The 16,950-nt window shown below is 34.7% G+C and overlaps 1 protein-coding gene and 1 long non-coding RNA gene across 6 annotated transcripts in view; one reads left to right on the forward strand and one right to left on the reverse strand.

Annotated features, from left to right (window-relative positions):
• Nucleotides 1-5,549, forward strand: part of UCHL5 (ubiquitin C-terminal hydrolase L5) — a 43,759-nt gene extending 38,210 nt beyond the window's left edge. For all 5 annotated transcript variants that reach the window (XR_004079530.2, XM_006728426.3, XM_006728425.3 and 2 more), the window contains one exon: nucleotides 3,197-5,549. Coding sequence is in view for 4 of the 5 variants with exons in the window: in XM_006728426.3 (XP_006728489.1) it covers nucleotides 3,197-3,241 (45 nt within the window). In the remaining variant the exon portion in view is untranslated. The remainder of the gene's footprint in view (nucleotides 1-3,196) is intronic.
• The window catches only part of LOC145722363 (uncharacterized), a 49,645-nt gene that overhangs the window by 4,456 nt on the left and 28,239 nt on the right, over nucleotides 1-16,950 (reverse strand). The gene's annotated exons all lie outside the window — the stretch shown is intronic.

A 16,950-nucleotide genomic window follows, 5' to 3' on the forward strand; every position in this document is an offset into this window, starting at 1 on the left:
CCATAAAATTTTAAATCTGTGGTTAGAATCAAATGCTTATTCTTTACCAATAAATCAGCTTCCTTAAGCATAAATGTATTTTGTTCATCACATTTTGAAAAAATTAAATCATTATATCATATTGAATATTACTTTCTGCAGATAAACATGTTACAAATGAAAAAACAATAATGATGAGATTTTATAATTATATACAATACAAAGGCTTTAATAGTGATAATTGCTTAATAGTAATACTTCTAAGAAAAATAACATGTAGAATTCAGAAATGGATAAGTTGAAATTACTAAGAAATTAATAAGTTTAACTGTTCCTCCCCCGACCCCTCAGTCCCCTATGCCAAGGGAAAGTAGAATAAAGGAACAAAGTATAAAAGAGGTAGAAAGAACCAAAGAGGAAAGATGTCGCTACTCTTGGCAGTGGTGTAAATGCCATCCCTGTCCAGGATCAGATCTCTGAGTAACTGAGGTAGTTGGTTAGAGCCTGTGATGGCATGAAAGTATTTGAATTTGAACATCTTTTTATTTTACAGAATAATAAAGAAAAGATCTAGACTTTGATTCTCCTGAGGGCATATGGCTATAATGAAATAGGTTAAGATCTTACCTTTTATAAGTATTTTTGTTATATGAGACTTCTACTCTTTTCTGAGGAGTTGAATAGACATTATGTAATACCTGCTTGGGAAATAACCTAAAAATACATAGCTATAAAACTTCTTGTGCCCTATAGCAAATCTATTTCTTAACATATAAAATCAGCTAGCTGAAGATTTCATTGTGAAACTTTTACTGAGTTCAGGTATACTTAGTAAAATTCTTTTAATATTTTTACCTTAACCTAGTAATTCTGGATCATTGTCTATCCCAGGTTTTTAATAATCACCAATAACCTACCATAATATAAAATCATAGAATCAGTTGCTGTGGGATTCAAAGCACCTTCAAAATACTGAATTTTGTCCACATTTTACTAAGACATTATAATTCAGTTGGTAATAATCTTTAGGACTGGGGCGCCTGGGTGGCTCAGTCGGTTAAGCGTCTGCCTTCAGCTCAGGTCATGGTCCCAGGGTAGTGGGATCGAGCCCTGCATCAGCCTCCCTGCTCAGTGGAAAGCCAGCTTCTCCCTCTCCCACTCCCCTTGCTTGTGTTCCCTCTCTCTCTCTCTCTGTGTCAAACAAATAAATCTTTAAAAAATAATAATAATCTTTAGAACTTACTTTTTCTATTCCTTAATAGAAATAAGGTAGAAGAATAGTTGGTATTCACAATAATACCTACATTGATATCTCTTATTACAGAATTATCTGATTTGAGTCAGTGATTTTTGATGTTTCATTGACATACTGTATAGAAGGTAACAATGTACCTTTTTTCCATGCTATGTAGAAACGTAATATTGTTTTTTATTTATAACAAAGGCTGAACAGAATACAGCCTTTTGGTTTTAGATTGCTGGTGCGAATTTAGCTGGTGCTTTTAGGCAAGTTATTTGTTTATAGTTTCCATTTCTTCATCTGTAAATTAGGAATCATACCTACTTCACATTCTTGAGGACTAAATGTCTATAAAGTACATAAATAAGTGCTCAATAAATGGTGGTAATTATTTTTAACTTATTTCACTTATTCTTAACTTTATCTGAATTATATAGTTTAATAAATGTATGTACACTCTCTGTATTAGATGTCTGCTCATTTAATTATATTGTAAAATTTATGTCATAAACCAGTAAGTTTATTTTTGTTAATCCTACTAAACATTCTGTATATTCAGAGTATATTCAGAGATCAATATGGGAAAAGTACATATTCTTATTTCAAATTATATCTGAAATTAAATTGTATTTTTATTATTTGGAAACAGAACTTTGTTAAAAATTATATACATATCAAATTATAAATTATGCTAACTAAAAATGTTCATGTAAGCAATTTTATTTTATATGGTACATATAATATTTTGCCTTAATATATTCTCAGGCATAGCACTTTATTTTATCATATAGTTGTATAATAATTATACTACCTAATACATTATAAAAATATTGTAGTTGTAATTACCCTATTTTTTAATCTAAGGAAGTTTTTATTCTTAGTTGTGTGATAACAAAACTCTATTTGTTCCTTTCTGATTCAAGTGGCATAGTGGAAAGAACATTATATTCTAGTACTCTAAAATCTTATTTCTCAAAGTGTCATCTGAGGACGAGTGGAATTGGTATCCCCTAAAAATTTGTTAGAAATTTAGAATCTCGGGCGCCTGGGTGGCTCAGTTGGTTGGGCGACTGCCTTCGGCTCAGGTCATGATCCTGGAGTCCCTGGATCGAGTCCCGCATCGGGCTCCCTGCTCGGCAGGGAGTCTGCTTCTCCCTCTGACCCTCCCCCCTCTCATGTGCTCTCTCTCATTCTCTCTCTCTCAAATAAATAAATAAAATCTTTAAATAAAAAAAAAAGAAATTTAGAATCTCAGGCTTTTTATTGAATCAGCATTATAGCAGGGTCCCCAGGTCATTGGTCTGTACGTTGAAAAGCACCACTATAGGACAGGTGTCTTTTGACCTCTTGAGGTCCTATTTTATACTAGCTGTGTGACTTTTGTCAAGTTTGAAATCTATAAGCTGTCTTTCTCATCTGCTGAAAAATAAAATAGAATTACTGGGTTCAAGCTATATAATTGTTATGAGGATCAAATGAAATAAGGTAAGAGCATTTTTTAAAAAGGTTCTATAAGTAATGTTTCTTAATACTATAGACATGTGATCCTTTACTGATATTCTGTTAAACTCATTCAAACATGCAGAAACTAATACAAGATTTTTCTTATACTCAATTTGAATGAGAAATGGGCACATATGTAAATATATCGTTTTGAAGTATTTATGAATGAGTATGACTTTGTGGCATGAGTAATTATGTATATTTAAGTTATTACAATTATAATAATATATTTCAACTGCAGATAAGAAAGAACTGTAAACCGAACATGATCCTTTTTTACTGAGGGCAAAACATAACTATAATTTGTCCAGCAGTAGTTTGTTGCAAGTCTTGAGTTATGAAGGATATTACTCTAGAAATCTTGAAAACAATGCATTTCAAGCCTTTTAGCTTAAGAATGCCCACTTACACACATTTTAACGTGATCTAAAATGGACTTTTAAGATTTTATAGAATACTATCTTTAACTTCTAGGCAAAAGAAAAACAGAATGCAAAGAAAGCACAGGAAACCAAATGAAGAAGATGCTTTGGGATGTATACACATTTCTGCTTCTGCACTTATTTTCATGGAAACGATTAAGTATAAAGAACTTTGAGCATCATCCTAATTGACTCAATGCACGTTCGGCAATAGTACCAGTCTGTCTTGTCTTTAATGCATGGATTCTTTCCCTACCTGCATCATGTGCATGTAGTGCATCTTAAATAAAAGTGATATTTAGAGTGCTTGCCCAAATTCCATTATTTGACATTGGATCTGAGAACTTCTGCTGTTGGTTCTGTGGATATATACTATCATAATGAACCTAGGAATTACACAAATGTTATTCTCTACCTGTAATTGTTATAATTAATCTCTCAATCTTTTAGCTCAGTTACATGCTTAAAATTTATGAATGTCAGATCTTGATTAAATTAGATCTCTTGTTTCTCCTCATCATTAATGAAAAAAATCAGTATTTCTGTATGATATCTAAACATTTTGAGGATTTTAAAACTGAATTTTATCTTGAGAAAGTATGGTTTTAATGCAGATCATTTGAAAAAGACAAAAGTATAGTTTCTAGTGATTTTTATTGCTGCCAGTAGAAAAAGTAATAAACATTCAGTTTATTTTAGCCGACTTTCTTTAAGTGTTTGGGGTTGTTATTAGAATTATTTCAGGAAGGTGTGAATATTATGCTTCAAAGCAGAATTTCAGGTTAAGAACAAATGATAAATCTTAAAAGATTTTTGGTGTTATTGTCAGTCTGGCAACATTTTTTAGGCTGCTAAGCTGTATCTTTATAAAAAATCAGATGTTTGACAATTTAGGCTATCTGCTTTTTTAAAAAAATAGGATGTGGTGGTGGAGGACTCTTCTATGCCAATTTGAATGAAATTGGTACAGCCCAATAGTTTCAAGAACCATGTACAGTTCGCTCACAATGGAATTTTTAAAATTACTTTTGGGAGTTGCTTGTTTTTTTTTTTTAATTTTATGAAATAATTGTATTCTTGCTCCTAATCTTCTCCAAGTTAAACTTTAAAGGAGATTTTATGGAACTTCTTTTTATAAAGGAAATTATCTAATTTTTTTTCCTTACTAGATACATTTCTGAAATTGATACATGACTTTTTTTTTCAACAGTTTATTATGGAAAAGTTTAAACATACATAGAGCGACTGCTTATTCATCTTCTAGCTTCAAACACATGAATTTTTTAAGGATTATTTTAAAACTTACTACATTGTGGTATTATTAAATAACTAATGTGAAAAAATCTGGTGGGAAATTGAGTAGAAAAATTAATAAAATATTTTTCATACATAATTTTAGATGAAGGTAATAAAGAATTTGTAGTTTTTCATTTGTGGGTAAATGTATTTTGCTCTGGATACAATAGTGATTATGGAGTGCTTTCAAATCCATGATACAATTTTAAAAAGTGATTTCTTAAGGATTATTTTAGGCTCATCTTGATCCCATGCAATTATTTCAACTTAATTTATATCTCTGTTTTGTTTTGTTTTTTAAAGATTTTTTTAGTTTGGAGTGATCTCTACACCCAACGTGGGGCTTGAACTCACAATGCCGAGATCAAAAGTTGCACACTCCACTGAGTGAGCCAGCCAGGTGCCCTTATATACCCATTTCATAGAGGCTTAAATTTTGTAAAGCAATACAAGGAATATTATAGTCAGTAGTATCCAGTCACCAAGACAGTGTGACACTAGCATGAGGATCAACAACAAATCGATCAGTGGAACAGAAGAGAAATCCTATAAATAAATGCACATTTATGTGGTTACTTGATTTTTGACAAAGGTCGCAAAGCAATCCAACAGAAAAAGAAAGTCTTTTCAATAAATGAGGCCAGAACAGCTAAACCTCCATGTGGAAAAAAAATGAACCAAGACCTTCCTCACAAAAATGAATTTGAGATGGATCATTGACCTTCATTTAATAGCTAAAGTACAAAGGTTTTTAGAGGAAAACATAGGTGAATATCTTTGTGACTTGAGTGTAGCCAAAGGTTTCTTAGGTCACAGAAAGCAATAACCATAAAAGATCCAAAATCTGTTTATAAAAATTAAAAACTTGTCATTGAAAGATGCTTTTAATAAGAATAACCAGTATCAAATGACATTAAAAATAGCTTTATAAAACAGTGTTAATAGGTATAAGGATATTTTCTTATAATCTAATTCTAATAAAATTCTTTGATAGGAATTTCCATAGCTTAAGAACGGCTTATTTTATGTGCTGCTTCTTTGGATAATTGTAAATGCATTGTGATCCTTCATGATAATGTTTGCCAGTGAATAAAGAAATATGACTTGTCTTTGTCTGGGTCTTGGTCATGAAGCTGGTGGGTAGAGAAAATGGATGAATGAAGAACAATCCAGAAATATATGTTAGTTATGTGGGAAGTTTTTTCTTTTTTAAAAAGGTGTATTGAAAGGAGCATTTAAAAGAAAGTCTCCTTTGTTCATTTCACTTTTGCCCTTTCTTTTCTGAAATCTCATTTAATGCTTGGATAGGTGAAGGCATTTCCATTCTGTTCTGTGCCTTTTAAAATAACTAGCCAATTCTAAGCAACATACTTTGCTATCATAAACAAAGAAAGCTTGCCAGCAGCTGCTGCACTGACTAGTCTCACCTCATGTGTTTAGTTCCCAAGATAGCTGCCCTTTTTCTAGCAGAGAGCAGTCTGCTTGACTGTGCCACTGGAATAGACAAATACTTGTTCTGAGATCGTGAACCATGGGGACTTGCTCCCCTATTTAGACCATGATACATACTTCAGTGTGTATTATGGTGTTACATGCAGATTAATAACTTCAGTTAATCTAGTTGCCTAAAACATTTCAAGATACATTCAGAAATCACTTTTTTTTTTTCCCCCTGTAGGAGTATTTTGTGTCTTGCAGGGGAGAAAAGCTTTTAAGGTTTTTCCTTTAAAAAATTTGAAGAAAGATAAGCAAAAATAAAACTTAAATTACCGATCGTTCTACCATCAGGGATGACTACATTGACATTTTAGTGTGTTTAGTGATTCTTTTTCCCCATATGTGTGTGTTTCTGTGTGTTAGTCTTGCATGCCCTCCCCATATGCCAAAATAGGTTTATGTACTATAAGTTATTTTTAAAGCAGATGATATGCAATTTATCATCTTTGTAACATTGACAACTTACTCGCAGGAAACAAACCACTCCCGCTATTTGAAGAGGAATGGGGATTAATACTGAGCATTTTGAAAGCTACCTAGTTTCTTACAAGGTCATGGGAAGATATGGAGGAGTAGGCTCAAGTTTGGGTTTCCAGGAATGACTCCCAGCAAAACCTATGTTACTGGCCCACCAGCAGAACTGCTACATCTGCAGCAGTCAAGGGTTCACCATTGGAGTCCCTGATGTTAGGACCTGCTGCAACAGCTGTGGTCTGGGAATGAGGAATGTGCTGCAACTGTGTGTTGTATATATATATATGTATATAGGGGCGCCTGGGTGGCTCAGTTGGTTAAGCGACTGCCTTCAGCTCAGGTCATGATCCTGGAGTCCCTGGACTGAGTCCCGCATTGGGCTCCCTGCTCAGCAGGGAGTCTGCTTCTCCCTCTGACCCTCCCCCCTCTCATGTACTCACTCTCTCTCATTCTCTCTCTCTCAAATAAATAAATAAAATCTTTAAAAAATATATATATATATGTATATAGTATATACATATATATATACTAGAACTGTAGGAAAATTCAACCTCTCCACGGCTAAGCACTCAGAATAGTGAAAGCCACTTAGAATAAATTCTGCCACTCAGAATAGCTAAAGCAACAGTCAGATGGCCTCCGCCTTTTGACTTTCAAAACTTACATTAGATTTTCTGCAAGGGAATCTAGGAAGTGAGTTTTTAGCTTTGCAGTCTCTGCAGATTAGGAAGGCATTCTAGGAGGGGGCTGGCAAGTCCACTCAATCACACATTATTACATTCTTCTACAGTAACAATTTTTTCTTTTTACAGAAGTAATACATGTTTATTTTAGAGAAATGAGAAAATACAGAGAAAACATATGAAAATAAAATCTAATCCTATTACCCAGAGATAATCACTGTTAGCGTTCTGATGTATATCTCACCAGAGAATGTTTACACTCACACATGTAATAGATATTTTTGCTTTTATGAAAGAGGGATTACAATTAAATATTTTGTTGCATGCTTCCCCCCCCACAAACTTCTCATATTAATAAATATGCTTGTATCCCATCTTTTTTTAAATGGTTGCTTAGTATTCCATTATATAAGTATGCTCTATTGTATTTAACAAGGCCCTAGTAGTGTGGAATAAAGCATAGAAATAAAATGGGCAAACTGGATAGTTTGATTTTGGGGGAGGAATTTATTTTTTAAACTGACATGAATTCCTACATCTGTCAAATATGAATGTCTTCAATTTGTTCTTTTCCTTAACATGTGATTAATTGGCTTAAATCCAATGACTGAGAGGTCAAAGAGTCACCACTTCTAGCATACCTAGTACTTTTTATTTTTGACTTTATATTAATGTCTTAAGAACTTTCTTTGATAATTTATCCAACATATATCTGAGTTGTTCTAGATGCTGGAGATCAAGACCCTGCCCTCAAGGTGAGAGGCAATAGGCAAGCCTGTATAATACAATTTTTCAAGTACTGGTAAGAACTATAAAAAAAACAGCAGGCCAAAAGAATGGAGGGAGGTGAGGTTTGATGGGATGGCCATGAAAAATACCTTTAAAGAGATGATACTGAAGCAGAGATCTAAATGAAGAGAATTTTCTCTGTAGTACTGACTTAGCACTACAAAAGAGGATTGCATACAGGCAGAATCAACATGCAGTAATTCTGAATATTAATTTTTAATAATGTGTGATAGTTAAATGGTTTATGAAAGTTGATTTGGGGTGATTTTGATTTGATTTTTAATATGAAAATAGGTTGAATAAAAATTACATGTAGGAAATGCTAGGACCACTGGCCTATGTGCTTTTTTAGGCTATCCAGATATTCTACATAAACTTATATAACACTTTCTTGTAGCAATGTAGTATAGTATTGACTAAACCATAAAATTAGTGGGAAAAGTCTCATGCAAGTATATTTTAAAAACAATTTGACATATACCATGATTAAAGAAGTAAACATGAAAACTAAAACAATGAAGTTATTAGAAAAATATGGGAGGATATTTTATTATTTCAGGATAGAGAAAAGCTTCCTAAGCAAGCAATAAAACATAAAAAAAAAAAAGAATCCAGAAGAGAAACACTTGACTGTATAGAAATTTCTGTACAACAAACACCACAAAAACTTAAAAGCGAGACAACAAAATTTCATCATACATAACAAAATGTAATATGTATATTAGAAATATAATTAATATCTAATATACAGAGAGCTCTCCCCCAGGAGAAAAATTGGCAGGTGATATGAACAGGCAATTCACAGAAGGTGTTAAACAATGGCTAGTGACATGGTAAAAGATGGTAAATCCACTAGTGATCGAGAAAATACAAATCAAAATTTAAAGAGATGCCTTTTTCCTGTCAGATTATCAAGAAATTGAAATGCTTCTAAACATCCACTTTACAGTGTGGGCATAAATGGGCAGGCTGATGGACCAGTGGTAGAAGTCTTTTTGAAAAGCAATTTAGCAATTCTCAAAATCTAGATGGTACATGTCCTTACAATAATTTCATTTCCAAGAACCATATTACATATGTATTCACACAACTATATAAAGACGTATAAGAAGATTCATCATAGCGTTATTTGTAATAGCAAATAATTGGAGACAACCTAAAAGCATAGCAAGAGGGAATGGGAAAATAAGTTATAGTATGTTGGAATACTATGCAAATCACTGAAGATAATGAGATAAATTTCTATGTATTAAATGGAAGGACGTCTGTGATCCTTTTTTGAGGAAAAGGAAAGCTACACTATAGTGGTATAGTATAAATACATTTTCTGAAGAAAACTCTTACGTGCATACATGAAAACAGAAAAATATTTGAAAGTATCACATGAGATTCTTAACAGTTAGTAGCCCAGGGGCTTAGAAGTGGAAGGGGGAATTTTCCATTTTAAAGTTACAGGTTTCTGACATGATAGAATTTTTTCCTACCAGAATATATTACTTTTGTGTTCTAAACCATATCAATAAGTTAGCCAATTATTCTTGTGACAAAAGTATTGTCAGGATTTCTTTCAATAAGATGCTCCCTAAATGCATTTAAATATGAACAAAACAAAAATGCAGCATATATATATATGTATATATATATATATACATGTATAACACATACATTTGAGCAATATAATTATTGTGTAATCTAAGGCATACCTATGTCTTCCTAGCAATAATACTGGTGTTTATGGGGTACTCCCCACTGGTGGCTATTCTCATAGCAGTTTATTTTTTAATTAATTTTTTGTATTTTCAAGTTTTTATTTAAATTCCAGTTAGTTAACATATAGTGTAATATTAGTTTCAGGAGTAGAATTTAGTGATTCATCACTTACATATAACACCCAGTGCCCATCACAAGTGCCCTCCTTAATACCCATTACCCATTTAACCAATCACCCACCTACTTCCCTCTAGCAACCCTCCGTTTGTTCTCTATAGTTAATAATCTGTTTTATGGTTTGCCTCTCTCTCTTTTTTCCCCATGTTCATTTGTTTGTTTCTTAAATTCCACATATGAGTGCAATCCTATGGTATTTATCTTTCTCTGACTTATATCACTTAGCATAATAGTCTCTAGCTCCATCCCTAGCATTAAAAATATTTTATTTTACTTTGTTCATCTTATGTATGTATATATGTATGTATGTATTTAAATCAAGTCATCTATAACCAGGTTATTCAAAATTGTGGTCTTCAGACCAGCAGTGTCAGCATCACCTCGGAACTTGTTAGAAATGCAGAATCCCAGGCCAATGAAATTAGAATCTGCATTTTAACAAGATGCCTAGTTAATTCCTGTGCACATTCAAATTTAACAAGCACAGGCTCATTTGTTATATTTATGGAAATACTGTTTTCATAATCAGTGGATATTGTACTATATTTTCTGCACTTAAGAAATTGATCTTAGGATTTTTGCAGTTTCAGTAGCATTAGAATTAGTAGGTTTAGAAAATTGATTAGAATAAATGGTGCTGGGAAAATTGGACAACCACACGCAGAAGAATGAAACTGGACCATTCTCTTACACCATACACAAAGATAAACTCAAAATGCATGAAAGACCTAAATGTGAGACAGAAATCCATCAAAATCCTAAAGGAGAACACAGACAGTAACCTCTTTGACCTTTGCCACAGCAACTTCTTGCAAGACACATCTCTAGAGGCAAGGGAAACAAAAACGAAAATGAACTACTGGGGCTTCATCAAGATAAAAAGTTTCTGCACGGCAAAGGAAACAGTCAACAAAACTAAAAGGCAACCTATGGAATGGGAGAAGATATTTGCAAATGACATATCAGATAAAGGGCTGGTATCCAAGATGTATAAAGAACTTAGCAAACTCAACACCAAAAAAACAAATAATCCAGTGAAGATATGGGCAGAAGACATGAACAGACACTTCTCCAAGGAAGACGTACAAATGGCCAACAGACATATGAAATAATGCTCCACATCACTTGTCATCAGGGAAATACAAATCAAAACCACAATGAGATACCACCTTACACCAGTTAGAGTGGCTAAAGTTAACAGGACATGGAACAACAAATGTTGGTGAGGATGTGGAGAAAGAGGAACCTCTTACACTGTTGGTGGGAATGCAAGCTGGTAGAGCCACTCTGGAAAACAGTATGGCAGTTCCTCAAGAAGTTAAAAATAGAGCTACCCTATGACCCAGCAATTGCACTCCTGGGTATTTACCCCAAACATACAGATGTAGTGAAAAAAGGGGCACCTGCACCCCAATGTTCATAACAGCAATGTCCACGATAGCCGAACTGTGGAAGGACTGAGATGTCCTTCAACAGATGAATGGATAAAGAAGTTGTGGTTCATATATACAACGGAATATTACTCAGCCATTAAAAAGGATGAATACATACCATTTGCATCGACATGGATGGAATTGGAGGGTATTATGCTAAGTGAAATAAGTCAATCAGAGAAAGACAATTATCATATGGTTTCACTCATATGTGGAATATAAGAAATAGTGCAGAGGATCATAGGGGAAGGTAAGGAAAACTGAATGGGAAGAAATCATAGAGGAAGACAAACCATGAGAAACTCTTGACTCCGGGAAACAAACTGAGGGTTGTAGAAAGGGAGGTGGATGGGGGTATGGGGTAACTGGGTGATGGGCATTAAGGAGGGCATGTGATGTGATGAGCACTGGGTGTTGTATGCAGCTAATGAATCATTGAACACTACATCAAAAACTAATGATGTACTATATGTTGGCTAATTGAATTTAAATATAAAAAAAATAAAATAAAATGCAGCAGGTGCCTGGCTGGCTCAGTCAGTGGAGCATGTGACTCAAACTCAGGATCGTGAGTTCAAGCCCCATGTTGGGCATGGAGCCTACTTAAAATATAAAAAAAAAATTAAAGAATTAAAAATAAAAGAAAATTAGAAAGAGATGGAGGGAGGGAGGGAGAAAGAAAATGCAAAACCATTCACAATGTGCCAGGCACTGTTCTAAGTATTTTTGCATATTAACTCTAATCTTCACAAGATATGAAATACATCCTGTTATTCCCATTTTCATATGAGGATACTAAAGCACTAAAACAGTAAGTAATTTACTCAAGTTCACACAGCTCTGTAAGCAGTAGACCTAGGATTCAAACCCAACTAACTGGGTCCTGAATTCTTCTCTCCCTCCCTCTGTCCCTCCCTCCCTCCTTTCCTTCCTCCCTCCCATCCACACTATCAACCCCCTCTCTCCTACCTTGCTTCCCTCTCTCCCTTCTTCCCTCCTCCACCCCTGCCTTCCCTCATTCTTAGGGGTGAAAGTTGCCTTATAGACAGAAACAAAAAGTGGAGGTTCTTGGTAAAAAAAAAACTACCTTATCTCTGAATTTATTAGAAGCTCTAGAGGAGACATTAATTACCTTCACTGAATTATTAAGGAATGCATAGAGTAAGTGGTAATGGTGAGCTCTGGGATCCAGTGGCTCTCTGTGGGCTGGTAATTATAATGATTTTGATAAGAGACTAACAAGCTATCCAGGTTGGACCTCCCAGGCTGTGTCTCCTAGTGAAGTTACCAAAGTCCAAGGTCTGCCCTTTCAGCTTATGATTTGAGGCATTGAGTGTACACTCACTGAAGGTGATAAGGACACTGGGTAGTTGAGACAACTTAATAAAACTTAGAGACTAATGTACACCTGAAAGACAATTTACTAATTTACTTTACTATTATAACTGCCAAGCAGACCAGACATTTCTATCAACCTATCAGTACATTCTCTCCCTGGCAGATAAATTTACCAAGGAAACCAAATTAAGACCAGAAGGTAGGATGACTATAGAACTGGTCCAAAGGAAATTATTTGTTTTTTAGAGATACTGGCTGTGATAACCTATTAGATGTTTTGCCATACTAGACACTAACCAGATCTGCCTGGTACACTACACACCTCTTGGCCAAAATGTTACTGCATCCTTCTACACATTACTAGAGACACAATGACAAAATTTTAAACTCCATAGTGATCACTTTTCTGGTTGATATCTTCCTACTCCCCTTCTCATATCAAAAAATGTTCTCAAATATGTTGTAATTTAAGTTTATATTCATTTTATTTCAATTTTATTTTTATCTGGCTTCCTCATGAATTTTCTATATATATTTTCTATAACCTATGTAATGCCTATGTGTGAGGAATCAGTGTTTCTGGTCTAATATGGCCACTATGACCTTCCTTAATATCGCATGCCTGCCTGAAATAGTTTATATCTAACTTACATATTTGGGATGCCCTGCACACTTAAGGTGATGTGGGAAGTGTTTCTCTTAGAGCACACAGGATTGTTATTGGGGTAGTTGTGTTGCTAATACAGTGACCGCCTTGGGTGATGCAGTCACTCTTTCAGATTTTAGGCCAAAATTTACTTGCATTAATATTTGCAATAAAAAACAATGGTGTGTCAACCTAAGTAGCCTCGTTATATTTTCCATGAGTAACTTGGCCACTCTAGCCTCTGCTATCATTCTACGAACTATACATTCTTGCCAACTTTCTTGAAGTTGGCAAACACAATGTCACAGGTAAGACACTAAACTTCCTGCATACCAGTTTATTCTCAAATTGTAACCTCATGGTGCAGTATGTGGGAGAGCAGACTACCAGACTTGGACTTTGGAGACCTGGGATTCTGGTCCTGCTGTGCTATTAACTATTGTATGATCTTGGCCTATGTTGTGTTATCTGCAGAAAGGTACTTTGTCCTTTCTTATGAATTTCAAATAGCACTTAGCAAACAAATTTCATGTACGTTCCCACCCCTAAAACAAATTAAAATTAAAGCTTTGTTGTATTAGGCACAAACACTTCTGGCCCTCTCTTGCTGTCTCTCATGGTTGAGTCTAAACATAAGAAATCTTATGTTGAGTCTAAACATAAGAAATCACACACTTTCTTTTCTTTTAAAACACAGATGATATTTAGAAAAAGTTTGGTTACATTTCCTAAGCTTTTATCCCTATGCTTTGGGGATCTCTCAGCCTCCTGCACTGACAACCTTAAAAACTTATACATCTAATTTGTATTATTATCTTGAGGCAGTCCTTTTGCTAATTTTAACCTCTAAGATGGTATTAAGAGTGTAAGCTAGTACAGATCTTCCTCAGCTTACGATGATAAACCTATTGTAAGTTGAAAATATTCTAAGTCTAAAATGCATTTAATACACCTAAACTACTAAACATCATAGCTTAGCCTACCTTGAATGTGCTCAGAACACTTACATTAGCCCACAGTTGGCCTAACCCTCATAATTGCGTGGCTGACTGGGAGCTGCCCAGCATCACAAGAGAGCATCATACTGCATATTACCAGCCCAGGAAAAGATCAAAATTCTAAATTTGAAGTATAGTTTCTACTGAATGCATATCACTTTTGTACCATTGAAGAGTTGAAAAATTGTAAGTTGAAGCATTATTAAGTTGGGAACCATCTGTATAAACTATTCTGACACAGCACCTCCAATTTGAAATCTAGTCATTTTTATACACAATCTTTATTCACAAAAAGGAAAATCAACTCCTTTCTGGATACATATTTAAATAAATGTAGACAGTTCTGGAGACTTGTGGTAGAATTATCATTTAAAGAATTTTGGATGATATATTTTGGCATCAGTATATGTCAAGACAGAAGCCCTACTATAAATACCACATGATAGTATTATAATAGAAGAAGTAAGATTGAAGATGGGCTTGAATGTCTTCTTGTTCATTCATTAATTCATTCAATCAAAAGGTATTATTAAGCATCTACTCAGAGTGAGATTTAATTCTGTTTTGGGGATACATGAATGCAAAGACATGGTCTTGCTCTGTGAGCTTGGACTGGGTATTAGCCTTGGGAGGTTATAAATCTCACTGGTGATAACTTCCTCAAAGAGCAGGGACAACATTATGATAAGTAATTGTTACCAGTGAATAGACAAAACAGTCTTAGAATAAGTCTATTTTGCCCCATATGCAGTAATAATGTTTATGTAGTTTGGACAAATGTTTATGAGAATTGACTTACACTTGAGATACCAGCTTACTATTATATTTTGTGGTCACAGAGTGAACATTCCTGTCAACTTTTTTCTTTTTTAAGATTCAGTAACAGCTTATTTTGGGAGGAGGAAACAAGAGTAGAAAAGAGAACTGAGGTGTTAGCTGTATTTATGTTAAGGTTCAAGATAGATAATAAGTAGCAATTGCAACTTTTAAGTTCTATTAGCATTTGGGGGCTAGTGAGGTGCTTTCCAGGAACTTGGGAATTAGAGAACTAAGATTGCATTCTGAAAATTAAATTGTAAGGCCAACACATAACAGAGTATGAATTTGGAAAGTTCCTAGAATGAAACAGACTGTTTCCAGGCCATTTGGTTGTTACCAACTCAGAGGTCACTAACATAACACATACCGAGCTAGGTGAGTAATGTGAAGGAGTGAAGGTGACCAGATAATGGTGTAGTAACCACAAAGTGATAGTCTCCACTTCCACCAATATACGTGCTTTCCTCCATTTTTCTTGACATATAGACCATTCTTTGTCCAGTTTTCTCCATCTGAGAGCTAGAACAACAAGTTTTATTTTTTTCTCTCAAGTTTACTCTAAGAAGGGGGAAGAAAGAACATACACAGATTAATGGTGAATGACACTTGGCCGGAGTGGCAGAGACTCTAGCAAACAGGAGAGGACACCCTATCTAAAGGGAACAGCTATTCCTCAGCTGTAGCTGATTACTTCCAGGTAGAAATGGGCTAGTATTGCCAGATATTTCTGTTTGGCTTTTTTTTTTTTTTTTTTTTTGAGAGACACCAAAAATCTAAATTTATTGAAGTTTCTCAGTTTGTAAATGTGGGCTTCAGTTTCTTTAAAACATCTCAGGCCAAATAAAACAATCTGTGGGCTGAACCTGACCCTAAGTCTCTACTTTGTAATCTCTGCTATAACATAATTAAATATACTTATGTAAAGCAAGGAGTTAATCAAAAAGGAACAGCCAGCTCTAGAAGTGCAGATACAATAGAGTCATAGAATTTATTGAAGAACGTCCGGAGGAAGAGTCTTATCTATGAAATGCCTGAGTATTTCTGATCTCAACACTTAGATATTTCCATTGTTAAACCCACCTTACATTTCTTGGATAAACCTAATTCAGTCCTGCTATAGTATGTATTTTTATGTATTACTGGACTCTATTGTTATTTGGAATTTGTGCCTCAAGTATCTGTCAGTAACACCGGTCTCCTTTTTGCCTTTCTCATACTACATTGCTTGGATTTTGATAATAAGGTTATTTGATATAAGGTTATGCTACTACATAATGAGTCTGATAATTCCAATATCTGAAGTCTGTTTTTAATTTTTGTGGTTTCTGTTAGTTCTTGCTCAAGCTGTCTGTGTGTGTGCATGCGCATGGATGCATGGATGTGTTTCTTACCTCATCGTTCTTGAAAAGTTATTTGTAAGAATGTTTCGAGTCCTAGGATGAAGTTTTCTTCCAGTTTACATTGCTTATGGCAGTACCTAAAGGCTCAGCAAGTTTGGAAGAGCCTTATTCTTTTTTTTTTTTTTTTAAGATTTTATTTATTTACTTGATGGAGAGAGAGTAGGGGAGCAGCAAGCAGAGGGAGAGGGAGAAGCAGGCTCCCCACTAAGTAGGGAGCCCGATGCGGGGATGCGGGGCTCGATCCCAGGACCCTGGGATCATGACCTGAGCCGAAGGTAGCCACTTAACTGCTTAGCCACCCAGGTGCCCCTTATTCTATGTTGAAGACCCAGGGTTTCCTGGACTACCCAAGTTATTCAAACCTGGACTACAAAATGATGCAAGGCTGATCTAAGTATGGTCTCTCTTATCATGGTGTATAACCCTTTGGAGTCCCAAGGATCTTTGTGGGAAGGGTCTCCAATTGAATTATTTTATGGGAGACAGGGCTTTGAATTTTATTCCTGCTGACCTGGGAGGCCATAAAAATGAAAGTTAAAATTTTCA

Source organism: Leptonychotes weddellii, chromosome 6, assembly GCF_054177405.1.
Source record: "Leptonychotes weddellii isolate Sample4059 chromosome 6, ASM5417740v2, whole genome shotgun sequence".
NCBI lineage: Eukaryota > Metazoa > Chordata > Mammalia > Carnivora > Phocidae > Leptonychotes > Leptonychotes weddellii.